Genomic DNA, 21,051 nt, shown 5'->3' with positions numbered 1-21,051 from the left:
CCGGAGACGGCCCGGCACCCCTGGCCCGGCCCGCGCTGGCCGGGCGCCAGCCTCGCCCTGGCTGCGGGAGGAGCGCGGCCGGTGCCCGTGACGCACTTTGGAGCCAGCGCCGCGCGTTGAGCCCAAGAGCCCCCGGGGCCGGACGGAGGTAGGGGCCGTGGGAAGGTGAGGTCCTGGAGGTGTAGGACCCCAGCACTGACGTCCCTGCGACCTGCGTCGCTCCTCGTGTAGAATCACCAAGCACGCAGTTACCCCATTTCACGGAGGAAGAGACTGAGGCCCCGAGCTTTGCCCAAGCTAACGCAGCCAGGACGGGAAGGAGAAGGGTTTGGGGAGGGGGATTCCAAAGCGGGTCAGATGGCTCCAGGGCCGGTTTCTTTCTTCTTTCTCTTCCTACGTTTCCTTTGGGTACTGGTTGTCCAGCAGCGCTCGGAGGATTTGACACTGGCCCGGCATAAATAGCACCGAGCGCTAATAATTGGGCTTTGTTTTAAAATGGGCCACCGCATCTTTCTAAACCTCTCAATTACGCGCGGTGTGACCTAGGCCCAGCCCGTGGGCGAGGAGCGGACTACGTGGCCGGGGCTCGGGGACACAGAGGACAAATGCGTGGGAGCGCGTGGGGGCTCGTAGCTGAGCCCGGGGGTGCGGGAACCTGGGGGCCCCAGCGACCCAAACCCCGCGGACTGCGCGAGCGTCCCGGCCGGGCGGCGCCGGCGGCAGGGAGGAGGGCTGGGCCGGCGGGCGCTCGGCACAAAGTGTTCCCGAACACCGCGGGGAGGCCCTGCCAAGTTCTCGGCGGGCCTGACGCGGAAACGTAGATAATGAGGCCCAAGGGCGGGACCAGGCGCACTGCCCCAGCCGGCTCCCAACGGCACTGCCAGCGCCGCACAGTGCGGCGGCCGGGAGGCTTGGGGACAGGAAAACCCGGACGCGCCGATCTACCTGTGGGAGATGCGCCGCAAGGATCCAGGAGGGCTGGATCGCTTGGAACCCCACAGTGCGGCAGCAGGCGCTCCGTCGAAGGAACTGGTATTTCCCTTCCTCCCAGTCTGCAGGTGGGGTGGCAAGGGCTAGACCTCAGTCCTTGTTCAGTGGGACCCATTCTACCGGGCACAGTGACTTAGAACCTGTGTTAAAATACTCAAGCTTGGGGCGCTTGGGTGGTGCAGTGGGTTAAGCCTCTTCCTTTGGCTCAGGTCATGATCTCAGGGTCCTGGGATTGAGCCCTGCAGCGGGCTCTCTGCTCAGCAGGGATCCTGCTTCCCCCTCTCTCTCTGCCTGCTTCTCTGCCTACTTGTGATCTCTGTCTGTCAAATAAATAAAGTCTTTAAAAAAAAAAATACTCAACCTTCTCCGGGTGCCTGGCCGGCTCAGCTGGTAGAACGTGCAACTCTTGATTTCCAGGTTGTGAATTTCCGCGCCATGTTGGGTGTAGAGAATATTAATTTTTTTAATCTTAAAAAAAAAAAAAACCCTCAACCTTCTCAATAACTTTTGGACGTAAGTATTAGTATGCACTTTCTAGGTTGGGGAAACTGAGGCTGGGAATGTAGGTAAGGATGCCTAGCACTAGGAGCCACTGAGTAAGTAAGTATTGTTTGCTCAAAACTCGGGTCCCGGGTGTAGCTGGGGTCCCAGCCATTCACTTGTCTGGTTTCAGTATGAACTGGTAAGTGCTAGGGGATGTGGGGGCTTGCGCAGTCAGGGAAACTGGCTCCCACATGGTTGGGGGCCGGAGGGGGCCTCCTGCTAAGGTTGTGTAGGCATGAACTTGTTTCCAGGCGCCAGTGTGGGCTCTGTTGCTGACCATGCACACCCATGGTTTCCTTCTCTATAAAGTCTCAGGCTTGCGACTCTTTAATTAGTTAATACACGTGACCAGGACAAGGTCTGAAGCTGGTAAATGCTTGGTCAATATTAGTCATTATTGGGCACCTGGGTGGCTCAGTCGTTAAGCCTCTGCCTCCAGCTCAAGTCATGATCCCAGGGTCCTGGGATTGAGCCCCGCATCGGGCTCCCTGCTCAGCGGGGAGCCTGTTTCCTCCTCTCTCTCTCTGCCTGCCTCTCTGCCTACTTGTGCTCACCCCTCAGTGGGAAGCCTGCTTCTCTCTCTCCCTCTCCCCCTGCTTGTGTTCTCTCTCTCTTGCTGTCTCTCTCTGTCAAATAAATAAAATCTTTTTAAAAATATTAGTCATTAATACAGACAGGAGGACAGTGACTGGAGAATCATAAACTAAAAGGGGACACAGAGCAGAAGAGAGGGGGAGCTGAGCGATAGTAAAAATTGTTTTATTGGCTTATAGTTGACATACTATGTTTTGTTATTTTCAGGTGCACAACATAGCGATGGGACAATTCTCTGTATTACCAAATGCTTGTCACAATAAGTATAGTCCCATCTGTCACCACATGTGGTCACAGTATTATTGACTATATTCCCCATACTGTCCTTTTCATCTCCACGACTGATTTATTTTATAACTGGAAGTCTATACCTTTTATTTATTTTTTTAAAGATTTTATTTAGGGGCTCCTCGGTGGCTCAGTGGGTTAAGCCTCTGCTTTCAGCTCAGGTCCTGATCTCAGGATCCTGGGATCGAGCCCCGCATCGGGCTCCCTGCCCTGATACCCTCTCTCTCTTAGCCTGCCTCTGCCTACTTGTGATCTCTGTCTGTCAAATAAATAAATAAAATCTTTTAAAATAAGATTTTATTTATTTATTTGTCAGAGAGAGAGAGAGAGAGAGCGAGCACACAAGCCGGGGGAGCAGCCGGCAGAGGGAGAAGCAGGCTCCCCGCTGAGCAAGGAGCCCACTGTGAGACTCCATCCCAGGTTCCAGGGATCGTGACCTGAACCGAAGGCAGACACCCTGCTGACTGAGCCCCCCACTGAGCTCCCCTTCACCTACTTCCCTCATCCTCTCAGCCCCCTCTCTTCCGGCCACCACGAATTTGTTCTCCGTATTTATGAGTCTGTTTCTGATTTTTAGTTTCTTCATTTGTTATTTTGTTTTGTTTCCAAGGCAAGATGGATAGGAAAGATGGGAACAGTTTGCCAAGAAAAAGCTAGCCAAACCTAGGGGTTTGGGAGGGTGAACATTGTAGAGAAAGTCACCTGTGGGGCACCTGGGTGTCTCAGTCCGTTTAAGCATCTGACTCTTGATCTCAGCTCAGGTCTCCATCTCAGGGTCTTGAGTTCAAGCCCTGCTTTGGAGCCTACTTAAAATAAAAAAGAAGTCTAGAGTAGGCAGGGCAGAAATCAAAGGGCAGGACATGCTGAGGTGGAGAGGTTGGCAGCCAGCGCTCAGGGATCCAGAGACTTTGGTGAGCACTTGCATCCTTACCCTAAGTCCTTGGGAGCGTTCCTATCTTTATCCTAAGCCACCAAAAGGTTGTTAGGAGATGAGTGAGGCGATCAGGTGTGTGTTGGTGAAAGACTGGCCTGGCCGCTGAGTGTCCCTGGACTGGAGGTGTCAAATATGGGTCCAGGATTTTATCCCCAAAAGAAGTGAAAGCAGGGACTCAAACAGATACTTGTCAGACAATATTTTCTGCAGCATTTTCCACAAGAGCCCAAAGGTAGGAGCAACCCCAGTACCCATTGGCAATGAGTAGATGAACAAAATGTGGACTAGTATTCAGCCATAAACAGGAATGATTTCTGATTCCTCCAAACATTGTACAAGGTGGGACAAGCCAGACACAAGATGATAAACACGTATGATTCCACTTACATGAACTATCTAGAAAAGGCAAATTCATGGAAATGAAAAGTGAATTGGAGGTTACTAAAAGAAGGGAGAATGGAGAATTAGTGCCTAATGGGTCCAGAGCTGTTGTTTGTGGTAATGAAAAAGTTCTGGAAATAGATAGTGGAGATGGTTGCCCAACATGGTGAAAGTAATTAACACCACTGAATTGTACCCTTAAAATGGCAAATTCTATAGGTTTTTACAACTTCAGAAAATTTATAATGTAGTATTCATTTCCTGTAGGTCATTTCCTGTCCATAGAGTTTTTATGGTGCCGCAGAGTTGAGGTGTTTGACTATAATATTTAGAGAGGGAGGAATGAGGGCATAGGCAGTAAGTGGTTTTCCTTTGTTGGGGACCCAAGGGACTTGGAAGTGTGGAGTCCAGAAGAGGAATGACCTTTCCCACCAAGTCCGGCAAGAGGGCTCCTGAAATGTCACTCTTCACAGCGGCCCTTTGAAACAGGTACTACCTAGGATCCAGCTACATCATTCTCGCTGGCCTAGTGCAACATAAAAACTTGGGGTTTCTTGTCCAAAAATTATGAAGAATTTCAAGAGAGCGACGGCAGAGCCTGTGAGCCAAGTGTGGGCTCTTCGAGCATGTGGTCTGGAGCAACGGCAAAGCTCACGTCCCCGTGAAGCTGGCCGTGATGCTACAATTGTCTCTAGACCTCAGACGTGGAAACTGACCACACGAACTCCTGCACATCATTTGGGGCAGAATCTGAAGCTTTCTTAAACAACGAAGACAAAGAAATCCGGGTTGGCTGCTGGTATGGAGTAAAAGCGTTCTTTTCTGTGGGGTGGCACCATTGTGTGGTCCTTGCACACAGGTGTGAGAAGTGCCTCTGTACTGGCCACCCCCATTCTGTGTTAAGAGACATCCTTTGCAGGACATGGTTGATCCCATGCTTTTCCCCCTCCCCCGTCCTCTTTTGAAGCAATCCTGTCCGTTCTTTCCAGCTCTAAGGGACCAGCCTCGTCGCCTCCATTTTTGAGACCCTGACTCCTTCCCTTTCCGCAGAGCCAAGCCTGTACTGGAGGCTGTGTTTTGTGCTGCGTGCTCAGACTCCAGCCCTGCACCTCACCTCTGTCTCCTACGCCATCAAGGTAAAGTTCTGGCCTTTCAGCGAAGACAGGCGGCAGCCATTCTCAGAAGACACAAGTCACCGTTTGTCAGCCTCAAAGAAACCAACCTTTCAGCCCATGAGAGTGAAGCCAAATGTTGTCCAGAGCTAAAAAGGCTTATTTTTAGAAAGCAACAAACGGTGGTTTGTTTATAGAGCTGGCACCAAAGAGCGACATCAAAAGCAAAGAGCCTGCTCACTGAGGACTGAAGGCTCGGGAGGCACTAGGAAGGTTGTGTGGGGGATGTTGGCCCTGAAGGCTATGGAAGGAGGACTTTAAGAATATGCCGACTGATGTCTGTATGGCAGTCCGTCCAAGGTCAAAGGCATCAACAGCAATAGTGTCCACTCTGCCACACGCAGAAGCATTTGACCTCCCTGCCCTCAGTTTCCGCACATGCAAAATGAAAAGCTTGGGCTGTAAAGTCCGTTTTGGGCTCCAAAAGTCCATGACCTATTTAAATTAGATGTAGGATTTCAGGAAATTGGGCTAAATCTATACGAGTCCTTGACCTTCCTTGATGTTCTCTCAAATGCATTGTTTCATTCATTTCTGTATAGACTACCAGTCTGTTTCAATGCCAACCATATTTTTCTCTTTCTAAAGGAAGAATGCAATGCAAGCAAGCTTCTGGGGGTTCTGGGAGCACAGGGAATGACTGAGTTCTGAGCCATGGGAGATTCCAGAGTGAAAATTCCCAGAGCTCTGTTTCTGAAAGCGAGCACACGCTTCCGTCTCAAGACTAGAAGGTGCTGGGTCCCCACAGAAGCTCTAAGGTTGCTCCCTGCTGCCTTCAGCAGACACTGCAGGAAGCTGGGTCTGCCTGAGAGAGACCCGAGTTTGCACCAGAGACCCCCACCCTCCTCCCCACCCTCTTGTCTTCTCGTCCCTTCCCTGGGGGCCCCAGGCGCCCTTCCTACCCAGAGCTCTGCTATCAGAAAGGAAAGCATGCTGATGGAAGGAAGCTCTGTACTATGTTGGAAAGAAGCATGCATAGCTCTGAAAACCAAGCTTGCCCTGCAGGTTGGCAGAGCGTAGGGCAAAGGCTAGTTGTATGGGTCCCACGGTCTAACCTCAGGCACAGCTGTTCGAATCCCAGCTCTTACGTGTGGATAGTGGTGCCGTTTAGAGCTAATATAGCCAAAAGACTAGTCAGAGTAGAAGCCTCATCGGTGGGAGCCATGAAAATAAATATAGCCATTTCATGGGAGAGTTAGTGTATTATTTTTATTAAGCCTAAGACAGTGTTTGATTTCCATTTGAACCACTGGGACTGTCCCTGTGACCAAATACACTTTCCTTTCTTAGGTAAGGATGAAAGTAGTTTCCAACGTATCCATCTCAATGACAGTGGCCCTGGTCCCCTCGTGGGACACTGGAATGGGTTTTAATACCATATTTTGTTTTCTTTCTCCTGTGAACTGGCTAGAACATCGTCTCTGATCCTGGTTCTTGAATATTCTTCTTTTCTCCCCACCTCTTTTCCACTTTGTCAGTCTCCTCAGAGCTGGCTCACCTCCTCCCCCTCTCCCTCTGCCCAGAATGGTCCCTGTCCCCCAACCCACGGTGATACACCCGAGTTCTTGACACCTGGCTTTCCTCCAAAATGGCAGCCAAACCCGACGCCAACCTCCAGAACTTTTTCATCTTGCAAAACTGAAACACGAGCTGTCCAGTCACCCCTCCTTCCAGGACCTCACGAACACTATTCTACTTTCTGTCTTTATGAGTTTGACTATCTTACGTGCCCGTGTAGCTGTCCTTTTGTGGCTGGCCTGTTTCACGTAGCATAACGTCCTCAAGATGCATCCGTGTTGTGGCACGTGTCAGAGTCTCCTTCTTTTTCAAGGCCGAGTAACATTCCGCCCGTTGTATGTACGCATTACCTTACCCCCTCTAGGGACTTCGTCTCTCTCCTAAAGAAGAAAAGGGAATGGTCACGCACATGCTCAGATGGTTTCCCTTTGGTCAGCAGCGGTAAAAACCCTTCATCAAAAACCTCAGGAAGGTGAGCGCTCGGCTGGGGGACCCAGGACTGTTGCAGAGGCGCTGGGGAAGGGAAACACTACAGCTTCCCAAGGTCCAGCTCCTGCACACCAGGCCAGGAGATGCCCCGAGGATCTATCAAATGGCGCCCTCTGTAGGTGAGAATCTCAACTTAGGTCAGTAATGGTGACAGGAGCCCATGAATTTCAAAAATAATTTTTTATTGTGGTCAAATATGTATAAGGTAAAATTTACCATTCTAGCCATTTTTAAGCACAGACTTAAGTGGTCTTCAGCACACCTGTATGGTTATGCAACCATTCCGTCCATCCACCTCCAGAACTTTGTCATCCTCAAACATGTTAAGCACTAACCCCCCATTTCCCCTCTGCTCGGTCCCCGGCAACCACCATTCTACCTTCCATGTCTATGACTTTGTCGACTCTCGGTACCTCCCATGAGTGGAATCATACAATATCTGTCCTTTTGTAACTGGCTTATTTCACTTAGAATAGTGTCCTCAACATTCAGCTATGCCGTAGCAGGTGTCAGAATGTCCCTCCTTCCTGATGTTGAACGATATTCTACTGAGTGGATATATCACATTTCGTTTATCCCACCGTCTATCCATTGACACTTGGGTCCCTTTCATCTCTTGGCTATGGCGAATAATGTCTCTATGAATACAGGTGTACGCCAAAAAAAAACTTTTTAAAATTTAAATGGTCATTCCCAAGAGAGAGTGTACCAAAAGGAAAAAAAAATTCAAAGTCCGTTGTTAGGAATGCAGGATCAACAAAAGTGAGTTCCGATTAAGGACACAGAGCAGAGGTCGCAGAACTTGGCTCATGGTGCCCTTAATGCCTCATTGGTTTTTCACAGAACCCCTGTGTCAAAACAAAAACAAGAACAAAAGACTGAACTGCTCTGTTGATTAAATAGCTAGAGCCAAACTCAATAAAAAGTATTTATGCTCCAACAATTTATTGTTTGGGAGACAATATGTGTTTACTGAAAGGAAGTATTTTAAATGTATTCTTATGTAACTGGTGTAGGAGAGATGTTAGGGTTTGAAGCCGACAGCCAGGAAGAATTCTTGAGACGTCTTTGATGCAAAAAGATGGTTTTATGAAAGCATGGGGACAGGACCTGCGGGCAGAAAGAGCTGCACTGGGGTCATGCAGAGTGGCCCATGATATACTTGCAAGTTGGGAGGAGTTTAGGGAGAGACTAAGTCTCTGAGGAATTTTGGAAACAAGCAATACAGCCTAATGTTGAAACCATGAGCTACCTTGAGTTAGTAGTTTGCAACAGATGTCAGGAATTGCTGTACTTCCTTTAACTTATAAAAATATTCCAACTCGTGAGTCTCCTGTGGCGTTCTCAGTCCTTTGGAACCCCAGTTTGGGAACTGCAAACCCAGAGGATTCAAATACAGTGAAGACCTCCCCTTGCTAGTTCAAGGGTTCCATGAGTGGTTCCCACCTGACTCTCCAGCTGACCTTGATTGCACGCACACCAGCCCCTGTGCTGTTTCTGGAGCTCTCTGATCACCCTCCCGCCTCGGGGCCTTTGCATTTTCTGTAGCTCCTACCTAGAATGTTCTTTCTTCATGGGTTGCCATGGTTCTTCTCCCTAATATTTCAGCATCTGCCCTTCTCCGTCCACGTGAATCACCATGACCCACTATAGGTATCTTCAGAGCACTCATGGTGACTAGCTTGTCATTCTATTCCATCTTCCTGCACTCTGGGTGATTTGCCCAAAATAAGCCCCTCTGAAAATACAGTTAGGTTGGAAATTAGTGATCCAGGAATGAGGATGACATTACATCCCTAAATGGCATTGGGGATGTAATTCAATGTTAACAAATGCAAAAAGAGGTTAACTGAAACATAAAGACCAATGACAGTAAAGGAAATAATGCCAATGGGCAACATTGTCACAATTTAAACCAGCAAGCCAGGGATGCTCTGAGAGGGGGTGTGAGCGGAGGAGATGACAGTGTTGCAGCACTGAGCTGCTGGGAGACTTCAAAATCCCGAAGCCTGCTGGGCATGTGAAGAAATGCCTCCACCTCCTGAGGGAGGAAGCACAAAGTCACATTGCTAAGGGCATACATACCAGGGCCGGGAGGGATTTGTGGCCATATTCTGCAATCTACCGCAGCATCTTTTTCCTTTTGCTTTTTGGTGCCCCTTATTCTGTGACAGAATTTTGGTCCAGTTGTTTCCATTAAAGAGAGCTGATTCTAGGGGTTCGTGAGTGACTCAGTCGATTAAGTGTCTGCCTTTGGCTCAAGTCATGATCCCAGCATCAGGCTCCCTGCCCAGTGAGGAGCTTGCTTCTCCCTTGCCCTCTGCCTGCCACTCTGCCTACTTGGGCTCTCTCTCTCTGTGTCAAGCAAATAGGTGAAATCTTAAAAAAATAATAAAAAAAAAAGTAGTGATTGTAAAAACTACTTAAAACTCCCTCTCCTTCTCCCGCTGTCTCTCTCATACACACACACACAGTCCACAAAACAGTCTCCCTTCCTTCTGGAGGTTTTATGGTACATTATTATCACTAAACAGTCTTCTACAATTAAATTTAAATGGCTAATTGAGACCATTCTTTCGCCACTGACTAGGACAGGGGTGGGGCAGTGCTGTGTAAGTATTCGGGGATAGTATTTATTTAGCCTCCCGAGTGTTCTAGGCAGACTTGGTGACCTTAACCAGTTCCTGTAGCCTTCTTGGCCACTGCTCCTATGACACCCACAACAACTCTCTGTCTCACGTCAGGAACAGCAAAATAACACAGAGGAGGATACTCAGAGAAATGCTCAACCCACATGGGTTTGTCAGCAACTATATTAACAATGGCTGCATCACCAGATTCCGAGAAAGTGGGACCATCTTCCAGCTTGCCGCCCCGCCTGCCCCGCACCCACTCTGACAGCAATCAATCTCTTTCAGCCCAGCACACTTGGCAAGCAGTGTGAGCTGTGTGAGAATCCAGCACAGGTGCATAGCCAGCACTGATTTGGTCTGGATGGTTCTGGATAATCCCCTGAACCATGCAACCAGCTGCTTACCTTGGTGGGTCATTTTTGCTCTCACCAGACAGGTTGCCATGATGAACATTTTTGACGGGGGCATTCTTGGCATTGAAGCCCACGGTGTCCCCAGGAAAAGCTGGAGAGTCTCTCAGGACTTCATGGTACATTTCAACACGCTTGACTTCAGTTATAATGTTGACTGGAGCAAAGGTGACCATGACGCCAGGTCTGAGAACACCAGGTGCCACTTGGCCCACAGGGACAGCACCAATACCTCTAATTTTGTGGATGTCCCAGAGGGCCAGACCAAAGGGCTTGCCGGTTGGATGAGACGTGGCAGAATGTCATGCGGATTTTCACGTAGCATGGTCCCACTGGCATTGCAATCTTTACGGGTGACTTTCCATCCCTCGAACCAAGGCGTGCTAGCACTTCGCTCCAGCACGTTGTCACCATTCCAACCAGAAATTGGCACAAAATGTGTCGGGGTTGTAGCCAACTTTTTAAAATGTAGGTGCTGACTTCCTTAACGATTTCCACATACCTCTTCTGGCTGAAGAAATTCCTCTTGTTAATATCAGTAATTAGTTGTTTCATGCCCAGTGTACGAGCCAGAGGGTATTCTCCTGGGTCTGCCCATTCTCGGAGATACCTGCTTCAAAGTCACCGACGCCAGCAGCAACAATTAGGACAGTACAGCCAGCTTGAGAGGTGCTATGATCACGTTTTTGATAAAGCCTCCATGTCCTGGGGCATCAATGCTGGTCACGTAATACTTGCTGGTCTCCAATTTCCACGGAGAGATATCAATGGTGATACCAGCTTATTGTTCAACTTTAAGCATACCCAAGCCCCAGGGCATCCTTGAAGGGCCCCTTTCCCATCTCAGAAGCCTCTCTTTAATTCTTCAATGCTTCTCTTGTGGATCCTACCTCACATGTCGATCAGATGACTGGTAGGGTGGACTTGCCTGATCTATGTGTCTAGTGATGATGGTGTTGATAGGAACCTTTCCTGTCCCATCTGGCTTAGCTTCAGCAGTGGTTTTCACAACACCCATGTTCTGATGGCAAACCCATCGCAAAATAGCAGTGCCATGTTTCTTGTGCGTCAAGTTGCTATATAGGCAGAGATCTTCATTTCAAATAAACTTTTTAGGATGGAATATTCCAGACTTACAAAAAAGTAAAAAAGAGAGGGATTCTGTACATCATCACCCAGTTTCCTGTAATATCTGTACTTTGCATGCTCATATGGTACATTTGTTAAAACTAAGAAATCTCATTGGTACTCTGTTACTAAGTAAAGCCCAGGCTGGATTCGCAGTTCACCAGCTTTTGCCCCGAGGTCCTTTTTCTGTTCCAGGATCCAGTCCAGGGTATCGAAGTGCTTTGTATTGCCATGTCTCCCCTGTCTTAACTGATCTGTGACAGTTTCCAAGTCTTTCTTTGTTTGTCATGATCTTGACAGTTTTAAGGTAGAGGTGATGTATTTTTTTAGACTGTCCTTCAATTTGGGTTTGTCTGACATCTTTCGTGTGATTGGGCTGAGCTTAAGGGTTTGGGGAAAGGATACTACAAAGGTGATGTCCTTCTCATTTATTACATCAAGGGTACATGATAGCAATGGAACTTATCACTGGTGATGTTAAACTTGACCACTCAGTTAAGGTAGTGTTGGCCATGTTTCTCCACTATGACTCACCAATTTCCCTCTATCCTAATCTAATCTTTGGGAGTTATGCACTAAGTCTCCACTGGTGGGGCTGTGTGTATGAATTAAGCTCCCTTTCTTGGAGCAGGGAATACCTACACATATTATTTGGATTATTTTTGTAAGAAGGATTTGTAAGGAAACTTACTTTGTAAGGAAGATTTTCTCCCCCATTTCTTTATTCGATCATTTTTTATATCAGTATAGACTTAGGTATAGTTGTTTTATACCATAGATGATAATCTAATACTATGTTCATTATTTTGTCACTTAGATTATTCCACTAGGAATTATTTCAGGTTGGTTCCTGTATCCCTTTGATTTATTCCTCCCCTCCCCTCCATTTTTTTCTCCCGTGTTTTGTACTTTATGATGCTATGAGATGCTCCAGGCTCATTTCATGTGCTCTCTCTCCCAGCCATAGAATCAGCCACTTCTCCAGGGAGTCCTGGTTCCTTTTATTTGCTAATGATATTAAAAACCAAGATCAGGGGCACCTGGGTGGCTCAGTCGGTTGAGCATCTGCCTTTGGCTCAGGTCGTGATCCTGGGGTCCTGGAATCCAGTCCCATGTCAGGCTCCCTGCTCAATGCTGGGGTAGGGGGTGAAAGGTATCTGCTTCTCCCTCTGCCTCTCCCCCTCATGCGCGTGCATGTGCACGTGTGCACCCTCTCTCTCCTTCTCTCTCTTGCAAAAATAAATAAAATCTTTAAAACAAAAACAAAAACAAAAAAACAAGATCTGGGCACCAGGTGTGGTAATTACTACTGGAGTGCCCCTACATTTAGGTCCCATCAGTGAAGAGAGCTAAGAAATGTATGCATATGTACCAACCAACCAAGGTAGAATATATGTGTTCACGTACATCTGTATCTATCCATCTCTGTTCATACTCAGCTAAACATGAGATCATACTGATGTCTCTAATTCCAATCCAGTCCCACAGGGTTCTTTTTACCCCAGCCTTCCTGGTTGTATGTAACTTTCCTCTCCAACGGTGGGAAGCCTGGCCTGCATTATCCCTCGTCCATTTACGTATTTGTTCAACCCCAGGTTGTGCATAAAGCAGTCTGGGAGTTGTTAATCTATACTGCCATAACATCGCTCTTTGAGTCTGTCTTCTGTTCCCCTGGGCTATTTGTCAGGTCTGTTACCATCACCAGTGTAATTTGATCATTAAAACCTTGATCATTAAAACCTTCGTGCGTGATAAGGAAGACCCTATTATTCTTTTCGACTTAATCATTCACAGACTTTTATTTTTCCATACAAAGTTATCAGGATTTTTTGAGTTTCTTAATTTGACTGAAATGGCAGAGGTTTTATAGCTTAATTTAGGAAGAGTTAAAGATTTATAACGTGAAGACATTCTTCTATAAACATAATATGGCTCTTCATTCGGTTAGATAGTCTTTCACGGTGTTCTCCTTGACCATGCTGTGTGGTTTTTTTTAGTTTAATTCTGAGATAATTCCGTGGTTTTTGCCCTCTTTGTGAATGGTGTCCTGTTTTCTACTAGTTTTTTTTTTTTTTAAAGAGCATTTTCATTTATTTGTCATTTAAATTCAATTAATTCGCAGGTAGTGTCTTATTAGTTTCAGAGGTAGAGTTTAGTGATTCATCTACTATACTTTTCAATAGCTATTGCTAAAATAGAGGGGATGACACTGAGGTGGTAATTTGATCTCACTTCTGACAACCTTGTGCGATTCTAGTTAGTGTTTCTGTTGAATTTTCTAAGTAGATGACAGTTTTATCTCTGTTAATTCTTTCATATTTTTGTGGTTGTTCTTACCTCATCTCATTACCCAAGACCTTTAGTAATAGATAGCAGCGCAGATCATGGGCATCCCCGGCTTTTCTATTGTTCTCGGTCACAGTTCAAGTGTACCAACAGTTTTTCTATTACACATGATGGTTGCTGCAGGCTTACTGTACATACAGTGATTATCAAGTTAAGGAAGATTTTTCTATTCCTAGTTTTATGGGGATTTAAAAAATCATAGAGTTTTTTTCAAATGTATTTTTTAAAAGATTTTATTTAGTTATTTCAGAGAAAGAGAGAACACGAGTGGGAAGTGGGAGGTAGGGAAAGAGGGAGAGGGAGAAGCAGTCTCGTCAATGAGTGGGGAGCCCGGCACAGGGCTCAATCTCAGGACCCCAGGATCATGACCTGAGCCGAAGGCAGATGCCTAACCGACTGAGCCACCCAGGCACCCTTCGAATGTTTTTTCCATCTATTGAGATAATAATTGGCTTTTCTGCCTTAATTCATTAATGTGGTAAATGACATAGAGCCATCCTTGTATTTCTTGTTTTTTTTAAAGAACAGGGTTGGTTCCAGTTAGCTAATATTTTATTTACACACATTTATGTCCCTAAGGGAAATAAGCCCATCATTTTCTTACTTTGTATTATCTTTAGCTAGTATTGCATTTAAGTTGTATTAGCCTCATACAAGATGTTAGGATGCTTTCCTTCTCTCTTGTTTTATGGACCAAACTGAGTAAAACAGAGATTATCTGTTTCCTAAAAGATTGCTACCATTTACCTGAAAAATCTTCTGTACCTTGAGAAAAATTAGATTATCATGTGATTTTATTCAATGTCATTTAATTTAATTTAATTCTTTTATTTATTTATTCATTTTATTTAATATCATTTTCCTTTATTTAATGTCATTTAATTTAGTTTAATTAATTCTATTGAAACTTTCTGGTGCCTTTTGTGCCAATTTTGGTATTTTTGACCTTTTCCAGAAATATATCTGTTCCTTTTTGTTTTGAAAGTTTTTGAGAATAGTTGTTTATAATTTTTTTATTATTTAAAATCCTCCCATGGGTTTGTTTACTTAACCTAAAAAACAAGAACAGGGGCACCTGGGTGGCTGGGTGGCTCAGTGGGTTAAAGCTTCTGCCTTCCACTCAGGTCGTGGTCCCAGGGTCCTGGGATCGAGCCTCGAGTCAAGCTCTCTGCTCGCAGGGAGCCTGCTTCCTCCTCTCTCTCACTCTCTGCCTGCCTCTCTGCCTCCTTGTGATCTCTGTCTGTCAAATAAATAAATAAATAAATAAATAGATAGATAGATTAAAAACTTAAAAAAAAAAAACAAGAATGAACGGCTTTTGGAGTCTGGATATTCTTTAGCTGTTGTTGTTACTGTTGTTTTTTCATTCTCTTTGTAATCAATTTCCCTCCTTGTTTTTGCTTCTTTTCCCTTCTTATTTCTTTGGCTTGTTTCTGTTCTACTTTTTCCAGTTCTTGGAAAAAGTTCTTGATCTGAACATGCATTATTAATTATTAGCTCATTTGTTTCCAATTGTTCTTGATTTCTGATAAAAGTATTTTAAGCTATAAATTTTCCTTCTAGCACTATGCCCCACAGACTTTGATGTATAAAGTTTTCATTTTGCTACATTCCAAATCTTTCATAACTTCTCATATGCTTCCCAAGGATTACTTAGTAAAAGTTCCCTCCCACACCCCCAGCCTTATGGCGTTTTAAAAAACCTATCCTCTTATTATCGAGGTTACATTTTAGTGCTTGGTGTTCAGAGGACATGGTCTGTAAATGTTGATTTTTTTTTTTTAGTTTATTGGGACCTCCTTTTTAGCCTAGAATGTGGTCAATTTTTATGACTTCCATATTATTTCAAAATAACACATATTCTCTGTAGATATAAAGTTCTATTACTACCTATCAATTTGAGTGTGTTGTGATTCCAATTTTCTATATTTTCTCATATTTCTGTGTAATGATACAGGTAGGCTGGTTTTCATAATATCTTTAAAGTTTATCATTTGATATTTTACCGTCTAAATTGGGTATGAATTTTGCTACATTTTGCTGTTCGAAGAATAGGGCTGTTAATTCAATAACCTAGTACTTTGAGTGGTCTGGTCTAAGACCCTTGTCACCAACATATTTATTGAGGACTTGACTATTGTATGTATCGTCCTGGTAGAATCAGTGCATCTTTCCTAAATGGATTTGGAAGTCTATTTTTAAAAACTGAGTCATGTCCCCCAATTACAAAATGTAACATATGGGATGACGGCTGGAGTTCACACGCAAATTCATGCACCAGGGTCAGAAGCTCCTCTCCTCCTGGCCCATGCCCTCTTCGTGTCTCCCCACCCCCACTCACATTCCCATTCAATGTCACAACTACTAGCAATTCGTTTTGGAGGTTGAGATCTCCAGGTGTCCTCTTTTAAAGTATAAAAATATTTTCACAAGTTGGCTACAAATCGCTATTATTCTCCAACTTTTAATGGTGAAGGTTATGGAAGAAGGACAGGGATGAAGGTGGACTAGCACAGGGAGGGAGCTGAAAAAAGGAATACTAGAGAGGGGCGTTTACCAAGGAGATGACCTATGGGCGAGCTGCTGCAGCTGGGGCTTTAGGAAGACTGGGGCGGGGGGGGGGGGGGGGGGGGGCGGCGGCGGCAGCAAGAAGGTGCTGGGCAGACAGGCATGGGGAAGCAGGCAAGCAGAGACTGGACTTGGGAGATTCAAGAAGACAAACTTCATATATATCAGTTTTTTATCAAGACGAGCTCATTTATACCATATTGGACAAGAAGGCAGCATCTTCTACTTTTCTTCAGTTTTGCTTTAGAGAAGAAAAGAAGGCAAATTTTATGCTCCTGTTTTCTTCTCTGCTTCATTGTCATTTCAGTAAGAAGCCCCCAGTGATAAAACCTGGATCATACTAATGTGACGTGTCTATTTGTCAAATAATTCATTTGCAATGAGCAGAAGGCTCTTGAATATATCATCTTGGGCTCATGGCTGAATTCTTTATTGCTGTTGAACTTACCAGATGTGTCATGTTCTCGGTGATACTTTAAGTCCCTTGGGGGTAGGTATACTGTGTTACACTTTTTTTTTTTTTTCAATCTATTACAGCTGGTTGTATAGTGCAAAGCACACAGCAAATATTGGTGGATATTGGTGTTTTGTTGACTTGAATTGAAAAACTCTAGGTTTACTTACCTTTTCTAGCTTATGTACACAGTGTCCTTCACCTGAGACAAAGTGGCTGTCTTTGAAAAAATACTTCATTTTGCTCACTGCTAAGCAAGCCAATGATGGAACTGTCTTGATGCCAATAAGGACTGCACCAAAACACTCATCACCAAAGAGAGAAAAACTTGCATCAGAATGAAGAAATTCCATATCTCTCCTCTCTACGTGAATGCATTAGCAAGCTTTTAGCCAGATGAAATAATACAGGGTAAGCTATCTTGATAACTTTTTCTTGTGTACAGCAATGTCTACTGCTCACCTTCTGAGTGTCTGCAATAAACATGCTTTAATATGAACTTGATAGGGGCTCTGATTCAGTTTCTCCTTTTACCCCTTTCCAGAATTTGAAATTAAACTTCTAAGATTGAAATAGAAGACACACACACACACACACACACACACACACACACACACCAGTTGTGAGTAAGAAGTGTTGTGACTAGAGATGAATTGGTGGGCTGTTAGAGGTCAGACGCTTCCATTGGCTAATTCACTACAGTCCAGGGGCCAGTTCACAAGGTTGTAGACTCAAAATCCTACAGCCTGAGGCTTTTTGATCCAAGAGACAAACTTTTAGAATAGGCTGAACATTAACCAAGACATATACTTATTCAATAAATATTTATTGAACCTTATGATGTACCACATCTGTCCTAGGTAGTGAGAGTAGCACACAGAACTTTGTTTTGTGCCATTATAGAGTGTATGCTTTAATAAAGGAGCTTGACAAACAAGTGAATATCTAAGACCACCGCTGGTATTAAAGGTAATAAAGGAAAACAGAAGAGGATAAGAAGAAGGGGAGACATGGGTAGGAAGAGCCCACATGAGATGAAAGTATGAGTCATGTGAGGTCCGGGCAGAATTTAAGGGAAAACAGCAAGTGCAAAGAGTCCTGAGTAGATACCAGCCTAGTACCTCATGACAACAGTGGTGTTTATCATCAGTAGACTAGAATGTTCTTTGGGGCAAGTAATGCCCTTTCCTTCCATGCAGGCCTTCAATACAGAAAGCCATGTCACTACCTGGAGGTTGTTCGGTAAGCCTGGTATCTGAACGAGTGGGGTTAGCTAACTGGTGGCAATAATTCACAGCATCAGGCTGGTCTGAAGCATCTAGCCATGTTCCTGAGCCATGCCTCACCAGGCATATCTCTGAATAAGGCTGGATTGGACTGGGGCAACCTTTTTTTTTTTTTTTTTTAATTATTTATTTTTTTTTTTTTTTTGCTTTTAAACTGAGGACAGTAACTGGAGTTAGGATAAACTGGATGAGTGTTTCCAACAATTATTAGCTGGGTAATACTGGCACGCTCCCTCACCCTCTCTTAGTCTTTGTAAAGAGAGACGATGATTTGCCCAAGGTCACACAGGCAGAAACTGAATATAGGGCTTCTGATTGTTTTATCTCTTTCCCTGCTGCCTCTTTGGGTCACCCTGGTTGCAAACGAAGTTGGTGGTTGGCAATTAACCACAGAAGAGCACCAATGCAGACAATTAAGAGTTAAGTCTCTCTTTACTGATTAGAGTGTTGCCCTTTACAGCTTGAATTTTGAGCATATCGTTGTCTCTTAATACCGCCACATCAGCTCAAATCTGCCATTGGGACTCCATCTGACTTGCCCACAACACAGGCATTTCCACGGGTTCCCTCACCTTGCGGGGTCTGAGGTTCAGGGTCAACACGAGGGCTTTTTCTGTTAGAGATTCTAAATCCCAACAGGCCGCAGCAGGCCACACTAATGGATGTTCATTACACATCTGTTTATAGAACACAGGACCCTCTTACCTCAGACTAGGAGACAACCTCACGGAGAATTCCAGGAATCACCAAGTCACTCAATTAATGAGCTGGTTCATGATTTATTTAAACACATAACCAAGTATTGATGAAACCATATTAAGAAATGGACCAGTCTGTTTTTACTCATTCATTTAAACCTCTATTTTATTGCAAAGCATTTAATACGGCTCTCAAGTCATCGACAGCTGACAAAACACGGGGCTTTATTTCCCATCAAAGCAGTTTTTCATACACTGCATCACTTTCTCAGCTAGGGCGGGGGTGGGGCGCCGGGGGACAGCCCCGGAGACTCGGTAGGGCTGTATCTGCCGGCTCCACTTCAAGGATGGGAACTTGGATGTGGAAGCCGCTGTCCTGTCCAAGAAGGGTTTTCCAGAAGTTAAGCGTCCCCCGCACCTGCTTGCCGGAAGGGTTCACGTCCTCCCACCCATTTGAGGAAGACTGGGATGGAGGCTGCACCCCACCATAAACCCATCTGGTTCGGGCTGCGACACAGGGCGCGGTCGGAGTTAGGGGCACCCGCACGGCCCTCGGCCCGGGTGCGCGAGGGAGGATCTTCCGCCCTAGACCGCCCGGTACCTAGCCAGGGGCATCCACCCTCCCGGCCAACTCGCAGGGCCTCACATGGGCAAAGCATCCAAACCCACTGCGTGTCAAGCAAGTGTTTGTGCCGGCAGCGTCAGGGCGCCCTCAGGTCAAGAACTGGTCCTGGTGTGCAGCCGCGACGCCCGGGAGCTCTCGCCCTCGGGGAATGGAGGGCCCCTGGGGCTCTACTGCCGAGAACCCTCGGGGGGCTGCGGGGGCTGGAGGCTCCTCCTCACCGCGGCCGGGTGGGAGTGCCAGGGAGTGTCCGCCCGTCCTAGGAAGCGAGCCAGCCGGCGGAGGCTCCAGAAACTGGAGAAAACTGGGAGCTCAGAGGCTGCGTCACCTCCACCTCCTTTACAGCGAACCCGCTTCCGGCTTTCCCTCAGGCCCCGCCCCTCCCCGCCCCAGTACCCGCCCCTCCCCGCCCCAGTACCCGCCCGGCCCCGCCCCAGTACCCGCCCCTTCCGCCTGTCCCGGCCCTTGCATCCCCGCCCCTGACACCGCCCCCCTCGTAAGGCCCGCCTCTTCCGGCGCACGTGTGGACAGGGACCCCGGGAGGCGCTGCATCGGTTTCCGCGCGTCCCTTGCCGGGTCGCGGTGTGTGTGGATCCCGGTGCGCCGTTGCGCTCTCGGCCATGGGGGTCCCCAAGAGGAAGGCCCCGAGCGGCCAGGACGGCGCGGGTCCCCGCTTGGGCGCAGCCAAGCGGGCCCGCTCCGAAGAGCTCACGGGCGTGCGCTTCAAGGCTCAGCTGCGGGACCCGAAGGGCGCGGAGCCGGGTGAGTGCGGGGCCAGCCGGGGCGGGGAGCACGTGCGAGCGAGGCGGGTCCCGGCCGCGGCCCGGTGCCAGGCTCAGCCTTCCCATGTGCACCTGTTCCCATGTGCTCCTGGTTTGCAGACGGGAAAACCGAGGCCGCGGCGCTCGGGCCTCCTGAGCCCCGGGGGCCGGGGCCGCTGTAGGGCCGCGCGCTGCAGGTACTTCCTTACCCTGGGCTGTCAGGGAGGGCCAGAGGCCGCCTTGCTCGGTTGTGACAGTTCCACGCGACTGCACGCCTCCCGTGGCCAGGCAGCACCCCCCAGCAGGCCCTAAGACTTTTCTCATTGCAGTTGTCTGGGAAGCAAATACCGTCACCAACGGACGGTCCTTAAAACTGCTTACGAGTCGCAACTGTGAGTCAGCTCGGGGCTGCTCAGTGAGGCCGTTTGCTACTTCTCCGGCCGTCAGCGCTGTTTTCTATAGCTATGACCCTCCAGCTCTCACGCCGATCTGATGACACGAAGTAAAGCTACTGCCTGAAGCCCCACAAGGACTTGTCAGTTGACCAGGATCGTTCTAGCGACCAAGATGGAGCCGATTCTCTAATTTCGCATTTTGAAAAGTGTGATCACCCTTCTTCACAGCTTCTTGTAATCCATTAGGAAGTAATGTAGGTGAGGAGGGACTAAAAGTGCAATCGAATATGCCAGTATGGGGAGACACTGGTGCTCCGTCAGAATAAGACAGTAAGCGTGTCTCTCAGGTTAAGCTGATGGCCAGAGTAGCCCCAGTTAATGACTTGTCTTCCGTACATTTTGCTTTTAAACATTTGATGTCTGCAACGGGCAGCCAGTGCTATGAAGATGATACCTGCTTTAGCTCAGAATTCTACATTTCATTCATTTATTTATTCATTATTTACTAGGGGCTGTTATTTGCTGGGTAGAGATAAAATGATGAGTAAAAAGTCAGACAGGTGCTTCAGTTATGGAGTATATGAGTAGTGCAGTAGGGAAGATGGATGTCAGTCAATAAAATCACATAAGAAGGGGCGCCTGGGTGGCTCGGGGTTAGGCTCTGCCTTCAGCTCAGGTTGTGATCTCGGAGTCCTGGGATCGATCCCTGCGTCTGGCTGTCTGCTCAGCAGGGAGCCTGCTTCCCCCCACCCCACACCTGCCTCTCTGCCTGCTTGTGATCTCTCTTTCTCTCTGTCAATAAATAGAATCTTAAAAAAAAAAAAAAAATCACATAGGAAGA

General features: G+C 46.8%; 1 protein-coding gene and 2 long non-coding RNA genes across 3 annotated transcripts in view; 2 read left to right on the top strand and 1 right to left on the bottom strand.

Annotated features, from left to right (window-relative positions):
• The first annotated feature begins 165 nt into the window (after positions 1-165).
• LOC131825311 (uncharacterized) lies at positions 166-16,952 on the top strand. Its single transcript, XR_009351196.1, has 4 exons — positions 166-1,032; positions 4,781-6,892; positions 16,302-16,484; positions 16,628-16,952. It is a non-coding gene; the product is annotated as an uncharacterized LOC131825311 (long non-coding RNA).
• Positions 16,953-18,570: 1,618 nt separating this feature from the next.
• LOC131825996 (uncharacterized) lies at positions 18,571-19,455 on the bottom strand. Its single transcript, XR_009351386.1, has 2 exons — positions 19,079-19,455; positions 18,571-18,808 (listed from the first exon to the last, which is right to left on the bottom strand). It is a non-coding gene; the product is annotated as an uncharacterized LOC131825996 (long non-coding RNA).
• A 112-nt stretch (positions 19,456-19,567) lies between these two features.
• URB1 (URB1 ribosome biogenesis homolog) overlaps positions 19,568-21,051 on the top strand; it is a 67,904-nt gene continuing 66,420 nt past the window's right edge. Inside the window, exon 1 of the mRNA XM_059164587.1 lies at positions 19,568-19,816. Within this exon, the coding sequence (XP_059020570.1) occupies positions 19,675-19,816 (142 nt within the window). The 5' untranslated portion in view covers positions 19,568-19,674. The remainder of the gene's footprint in view (positions 19,817-21,051) is intronic.

This window comes from Mustela lutreola, chromosome 2, assembly GCF_030435805.1.
Source record: "Mustela lutreola isolate mMusLut2 chromosome 2, mMusLut2.pri, whole genome shotgun sequence".
NCBI classification, from domain to species: Eukaryota; Metazoa; Chordata; class Mammalia; order Carnivora; family Mustelidae; genus Mustela; species Mustela lutreola.
This window is presented reverse-complemented; position numbering and strand designations above follow the sequence as displayed.